The 7,938-nt window shown below is 44.7% G+C and overlaps 1 protein-coding gene across 1 annotated transcript in view; it reads left to right on the top strand.

Moving 5' to 3' along the window:
- LOC116689875 (basic proline-rich protein-like) overlaps positions 1-7,683 on the top strand; it is a 39,750-nt gene extending 32,067 nt beyond the window's left edge. Inside the window, exon 3 of the mRNA XM_032516527.1 lies at positions 7,265-7,683. Within this exon, the coding sequence (XP_032372418.1) occupies positions 7,265-7,683 (419 nt within the window). The remainder of the gene's footprint in view (positions 1-7,264) is intronic.
- Positions 7,684-7,938: the final 255 nt, after the last annotated feature.

Genomic DNA, 7,938 nt, shown 5'->3' with positions numbered 1-7,938 from the left:
AGACATCATTTTAAAGCGATAGACTTTCCCTAAAAAGCCAGGAGTAAGCTGTGCACCTCTAATCTGCTTTACTTTCTGCGCTACACATCGCTCCCTCTGCCCAAGGTCAAAAACAAGAAGGAAAGACACAACAAAGGCGGCGTGATACAGCACAGCCCCGCCTGTGCAAAGATTTGACAATGGGGGACCAGAGAGAGAGACACGAAACCTCCATCCCTCTTCACAGTCCAGCAACCTCAAACATTCCAAACCCCGAACCTTTGAGGATTATTCGCTGTCTCTACTGATGTCTCTCCACAACACCCTTTCTTATGACCCCATCAATTTATGCACCCATCCTACCCCGCTCAACCGGGCAAAAAGGAAAAACGCCAAGCACAACTACCAGGGATTGTCAGAAGAAAAACTCATCCCCCAGACTGATAAGGACGCTTGTGTGCAAAATCTGGCAAGCACTATCTGATATGTGCCGGGCTGGGCTGAAGGGACTAGGGATACTTAATGGACTCTTTCAAGGACAAGCCCGGGCCCTGTGGATTCAATTCTTCCTAAATTCTGTGGTGATAGGTAATAGGAAACAGAAAGGGTGAATAAGCACTTAACTGCAACTTTAGCAATGTAGATCATTCCTCGTCAGCTACAGCCTGTCCAAAAATGAAAAAACACATAACACAGCCCTTATAAACGCAGTCTTGGCAGGAAAATCATTTTATCAAGGATTTATTTACTAAGCACAACTAGATTTATGTTTTTAAAACTGAAAAACCTGGGACCATAATAACAGCGCTGCTTGCTCATCGGTCAGCGGCTCCCCCGAACTTCAGTTTTATGAGGGAGAATAGAAGGTGACTAGAAAGGAGGTGGAGTCGCCATTTTGTTTAATGATCATTCACTGGACGCAAATCTGTATGGAAATTTGTTGCTTTGAATTATGTTGCTCTTCAATTAAGATTTCCCCTCAAAGCGAGTTCTAAATTATACAGGCCACCTAAATATTGTGCAACCTTCATGATGACTTCATGAAACTGCTGTCTATTATCTGACATTAACTTGATTGGGAATTAATTGCGGTTGATTTTAACATCTGTTGAAGGCCCCAGGACAGGGGGACAAAAGAGCTGTGTTGTGTTTTTTGAGAAATATGGACTGGAATCAGCATGTGACGGAGCCCACCACAATAAGGGGCACACCCTCTGGATCTTGATTGTCTCCAAAGGTCTGAAACATTTTCCAAGGTGTGGTGACACGTTGCCTCTCTCAGATCATTTCCTGTGTTGTCTTTAACGGCAATATCTCTGTGCCCACAAGTGTCCAAACCAAAGATAATACAGAAAACTGGTATATCACTGAAACACAGTGGCCACATTAGACAGCTTCTCCTCCACACCAGCCTCTATGGGCTATCAGTCATGAGCTTGTAGATAATTTAACTGTTAAAATTACAAATGTATTGAGGCAATTGCTCCCACTAAGGTCAAAGTTGTATCTGGTAGAAAATATCTCCATTTATTTTTTTTAATTTTTCTTATGATTTTTTGGAGAATTTTTTGTTTTTTTTTTTGTTTAATGTTGTTAGTTAGTTTGTTTTTATTTTTATTATTATTTGTTTTTTTTATATTACTGTTTTTTTGTTGTATTTCTTATTTTTGTATTGGTTTGATATGTTATTGTTATGTAGTTTTTATTTTTTTTTTTTTTTTAGTCAAATGTAATTTGATGATTCTCTAAGGTAATTGTATCTGTAATTTTTTTGAAGATAGGATTCTGCATGGAGAAATGGTCCTACTGGTGAGAACAGAAAAAAAAGAGAGTGTAGGAAAGCTGAACGAAGGTGGCGAAAAACAAATCCTGGTCCATTAACCCTATAAAGAGAGACTTCGCATTATAATTGGAACTGAGGAATGCAAGAAGGTCCTTTTTGCTCTGATATTTATCTCTTAGAAACAATAATAATTCCCGTGCTTTGTTGTGCCTGTGATAGGTTAACAAACCCTCAGTACCAGTAGCATCTGAACTTTTATCACCAAGGCCTGCAATGACTTTGCATCCCCTCTTAAGACAAAAATCAAAAGATAGACAAACAGTCAGTGCCTCCAATTCAAGTCCAGGATATGTGGTTGTCACAGTGTTCAAGCAAAAATAGTTCCAATATGACGAATTTCAACGATCAACATACAAACCTGGAGGACATTATTCAACATCTGAAAACCTCGACCTGTGCCTTGATGTTCTACCAACGGGACTTTTCAAAAATGTTTCCAACTTTGACTTCTGATCTTCTACAGATGTTAACACATCTCTTCTTTCAGGTATCTTTCCACAGGCCCTGAAAACTGCAGTAATCAAGCCACTCTTAAAAAAGAACAAACTAGACAAGTCATAATGAGCAACTTAGGCCAATATCAAACTTCCGTTTTTAAGTAAAATCATGAAAAGTAGTCTTTCAACACTCAACCATTTCTTGTCATAAGCACAGTTTGATACCTTCAGTCGGAGTTTCCGACCACACCACAGCACTGAAACGGCTCTGTCAAAGTCTTTACATCGACCACCTTAACACAGATAATGGCAAAATTTCAATCTTAGTATTACTTGATTCAGTGCTGCATTTGACACGGTCGACCACAACATACTACTAGACGATTGGAAAACTGCGTGTGGCCTTCTGGCTCAGTACTAAACTGGTTTGAATCCTACCTAAAGAATAGGGATTACTTTGTGTCTATAGGTAATATGCATCTGAGCGTTACAAATATGACATGCGGAAGTCCGCAAGGCTCCATTGGGCCTCTTCTGTTTAACATCTAACATGCTTCACTGGCTCAGATTATGGAGAAAAACAAAATAAGTTACCATAGTTTATGCGGAAGGACACACAAATTTACATAACCTTATCGCCAGGGGACTATAGTGCCAATACAAAAACTGACTAAGGTGCACGAACAAATTAACGGCTGGATGTGCCAGAACTTTCTGAAATTAAATGAAAGAAAAAAACTGAGGTGGTTGTTTTTGGAGCAAGAGAGGAACGATTAAAAGGTCTGCGCTCAGCTTCAAACAACCAATGTTTAAAACAACAGACAAAGCCAGAAATTTGGTTGTAGTCATGGGATCAGACCTGAACTTTAACAGCCACTAAGACAATTACAAAAGTCAGCCTACTATCACCTTAAGAATATATCAAGGGTAAAGGACTATGTGTCAAAGGATTTGGAAAAAAACTTGTCCATGCCTTTATCTTCAGTAGACTGACTACGTAACGGGGTCTTTACAGGTCTCCCTAAAAAATCAATCAGACAGATGCAGTGATTCAGAACGCTGCTGCTCGAGTCCTCACTAAGACCAAGAGACTGGATACATCACTCCAGTTCTGAAGTCTTTACAGTGCTTCCTGTGTCTCAAAGAATTGATTTCAAAGTACTCTTGCTAGTTTATAAATCACTAACGGTTTAGGTCCAAAATATATTGCCATGATCTGCGACTACATATGAACAACCCAGACCCTCCAGGTCATCTGTGGACCAGGTCTGACTTTCTGTCCCCAGAGTCAGAACTAAACAGGGGTGAAGCAGCTTTCAGTGTTTCTATGCTATCATATCTGGAATAAACTCCAGAAACCTGTAGATCCGCTGCTACTCTCAGTTCTTTTAAATCAAGGCTGAAGACCTTCTATTTGATGATGCCTTTCTTTAAATGACTAATCATTTTTTAAATTTCTTATGCTGCACTGTTAAATTTTATATTTTGTGTTTATGTTTCTCTTTGTTTTTAACTGTTCTATTCATGTGTTTTTACCGGTTTTTAATGCTTGTGATTTAACTGTTTTTACTGTGTTTTTCTGTTTTAACTGATTGTGGTAAAGCACTTTGAATTGCCTTGTTTGTGAAATGTTGCTATACAAATAAAGCTTGCCTTGCCTGTGACATCATTACTTTCTCCAAGAATCATTGCCACTTACAGTATGCTCCGTATAATATTAAAACATGAGATAGTAGAGATTTTAGCTGGAATTTACATCACGGTTAGGTCGAGCATGTACTGCGAACTTGACCCCCCCACACGGGGGGGGGGGAGGGGGGCAGGATCTGGTCCAGAGGGATAACAGAAGAAGAACAGAATCCAATTCCTTATCCAGCCTGGCAACGGACTTAATTCCATTTTTGGCAACCAGCGCGCAGACGACGACCGCCGCTGCTCTGCCGCCTGCAGATAATAGAAACGTCTAGAGAGAGGAAGCAAGGAAGGAAGGGAGGAAGGAAGCAAGGAAGGGAGCATGGAAGCAAGGAAGGAAGGAAGCAAGGAAGGAAGGAAGGAAGGAAGGAAGGGAGAATGGAAGGAAGGATGGAAGGAGGAAAGAGGTAAGGAAGGAGGAAGGAGGGAAAGAAGGAAGGAGGAAAGGAAGGAAGGAGGAAGCAAGGAGGGAAGGAAGGAGGAAGGAGGGAAAGAAGGAGGGAAGGAAGGAGAAGGAGGAAAGAAGGAGGGAAGAAGGAGAAGGAGGGAAGAGGAGGGAAGGGAAGGAGGGAAGCATGGAAGGAGGGGAGGGAAGCAGGGAGGGAAGCAAGGAGGGAAGGAAAGAAGCAAGGAGGAGAGGAAGGAGGGAGGAGGAAGAAGGAAGGAAGGAGGAAGGAAGGAGGGAAGGAGGAAGAAGGGAAAGAAGGAGGGAAGGAAGGAGGGAAGGAAGGAAGCAAGGAGGGAAGGAAAGAAGCAAGAAGGGAAGGAAGGAGGGGAGGAAGGAGGGGAGGAAGGAAGGAAGGAAGCAAGGAAGGAGGAAAGATGGATGTATAAGTAGAAAATCTAGGCGTAAACAGATAAGTGTTGACGCATAAACACAAACACAAGTCGCCTCCCGAAAAAACAGCTGAGAGAAATATATAACTGTCTGGAGAGAAGGAAGGAGGAAGGAAGGAAGGAAGGAAGGAAGGAAGGAAGGAAGGAAGGAAGGAAGGAAGGAAGGAAGGAAGGAGGAAGGATAGAGAGATTTGAACCTTGTGTGTTTTGTCCCCAACTTCCTCCGGGACCTGGACTCTGCTCGTGGATCACAGCGCTGGGTTCTGACCGTCATGGACCCCGGGATGGAGACAACGTCCTCGTATGGGAAGACAACACACCTGAGACACACACACACACACCTGAGACACACACACATAACACACACAAACACCACAAAACAACACCTGAGACACACACACACACACGAACCACACCACACACACACAACACACACACACACACACACACACACACACACACACAACACACACACAAACACACACACACACACACACACACCTGAGACACAGACACAGACACAGACACACACACACACCTGAGACACACACACACACATACACACACACCTGAGACACACACACACACACACACACACACACACACAGTTAGAGTTAGTATCTGAGCTAAAGTGACATTTTTATGTATTATTGTTATATATTCTTTCAGACTAATGAAAATTATTTATTATTAGTTTCCTTTTAGTTCATTTAACACACACCCACACACACACACACACACACCACACCACCACCACAACACACACACAAAACACACACACACACACACACACACACACACACACACACACACACACACACACACAATTATCAGGCCTGTGTTCTTGCTCTTTTTGGGTTAGTTTCCTGTTTGTTGCATTTTTTTAAAAAACATTTTATTTCTCACCCTTCATCATTTTTTTTCTTCGAAAAGAAGTGACAAATCTGAAAAAAAAAGACAGAACAATTCAGAAAAAGAGGGAGGGTGACACCTGTATAAACCTCACCACCTCACCCCCACCCTTCTCCATCAGAGGGGAGGAGCCGCGTTCCAGGCCGTCGCCCGGAAGAGCAGCCAGATTGGACAGGAGGAGCGAGGGGCAGCGGAGCATTAAAGAGGATAGAAGAAGAAGAAGACAAAAACAGAAGAAGGAGGAATAGAAGAAAGGCGAGGAGGGAGGGATGGGGGAGGGATGGAGGGAGAGAGAGGAGGGTGGGGGGGAAACAAGAGGGAGGGTCAGTCTTCAAACGATCCCCACCACCCCATCACTTAAGAGACTTTGGAGGGGGGGGGGGGGGGGGGGTGGATTATTAACACTCTACGGCCATTAAAGACGACAAAAGAGAGAGAGGAGGGTGCTGACGTTTCAACCTCGACTTTAATAGTCACTACATTAACACACACACACACCACAACCACACACACAGAGAGAGGAGACACAAAACACCACACACACCACACACACACAGAGACACACCACACACAAAACCACACACACACACAACACACACACACACACACCACCACACACACACCACACACACACACACACAGAGAGAGAGAGAGAGAGACACACACACACACACACACAGAGAGAGAGAGAGAGAGAGAGAGAGAGTCACACACACACACACACAGAGAGAGAGGGAACACACACACACACACACACCACACACCACACACACACACACACACACAGGGGGAGGAGACAGACCACACAACACACACACACACACACACACACAGAGACACAAACACAGAGACACTAAGCGCACACACCCACACACACCACAGAGACACACACACACAAACACACACACACACAAACACACACACACACAGAGAGACACACCAAAACACAGAGAGAGAGGAGAGAGAGACACCCACCACAGAGAGACACACACACACCACACCACAACACCACAGACGACAACACACGCAAGACACAAGCGCCACACACACACACACACACACACACACCACACACAGAAACAACATGCGCACGAGACACACACACGTTTTTAATCACCAAAAACGGGCCTTTGAAATAAGCACTGAAAAGTCAACTTAGAAATATCAAATAACTTTGGAAAAAACATCAAAGAACCCATAACAGTGAAAAAGTGAAGACAAACACGCGTGTTAAAGGTGCACTGCCACACGTATCTCATGACCTTGATGTCTGAGTCCGCCATGGACTCTGTAACTGGTTACTGTGGTTACCTTGTTTTAAGCCATCCTAGCGTGGTTAAAGAAAGCCTGCAGGAAGACACAGCTCCCTTTGGACCAGTTCTCATTAATATTCAACAGCTAAGCTAGCAGCTAGCAATGAGATTTCTGGCTATCAGCAGCCTTTACCCAGCTCATGAATATTAATGAGCTCAGCAGCATGACGTCAGACTGACAGCTGCTGTGAGTGGTCTGATTTCTCTTATTTCTTTTCACATTCACCACATCCCCAAAACAACACCCCCAGACCCCACCTACAAGGCCCCGGACCCCACTGCAGTCAGCCAACCACCAAGACCCCCAGACCCCACTGCAGTCAGCCCCACCACCAAGACCCCCAGAGACCCCACTGCAGTCAGCCCACCACAAGACCCCCGGACCCCACGCAGTCAGCACCACCACCAAGACCCCGAGCCCCACTGCAGTCTGCCCCACACCAAGACCCCCAGACCCCACTGCAGTCCCCCCCAAGCCAGACCCCAATACAGGCCCCCGGACCCCACTGCAGTCAGCACCACCAAGACCCCCGGACCCCACTGCAGTCAGCCCCACACCAAGACCCCCGGACCCCCACTGCAGTCAGCCCCACCCAAGACCCCACGGATCCCACTGCAGTCAGCCCCACCACCAAGACCCCCGGACCCCCACTGCAGTCTCCTCCTCTGAGGATTAACAGCCCCCCGTAGGCTTCCCTTTTCCCAATTGATTCAGTTTTAACGGAGATCACCTCGAGATTGGCTCTCAGAACTTAATTCTTTGTTTTGTAATTTGCTCTTAATCGCCTTCCCTCTTTCTAACGATAAGACTAAAGCTCTACTCCGGCTAAAGCCCCGAGCTGGAGCCCCTAAAGCTCCTAAATAAATAAGATGTAAAAGTCACCCGGGTTACATTCGTGAAAAGACGAGCGCTATTAAGATCGGC

Source organism: Etheostoma spectabile, chromosome 5 (genome assembly GCF_008692095.1).
Source record: "Etheostoma spectabile isolate EspeVRDwgs_2016 chromosome 5, UIUC_Espe_1.0, whole genome shotgun sequence".
NCBI lineage: Eukaryota > Metazoa > Chordata > Actinopteri > Perciformes > Percidae > Etheostoma > Etheostoma spectabile.
Note: the sequence above shows the minus strand (reverse complement) of the source record. Positions and strands in the feature narration are given on the sequence as shown.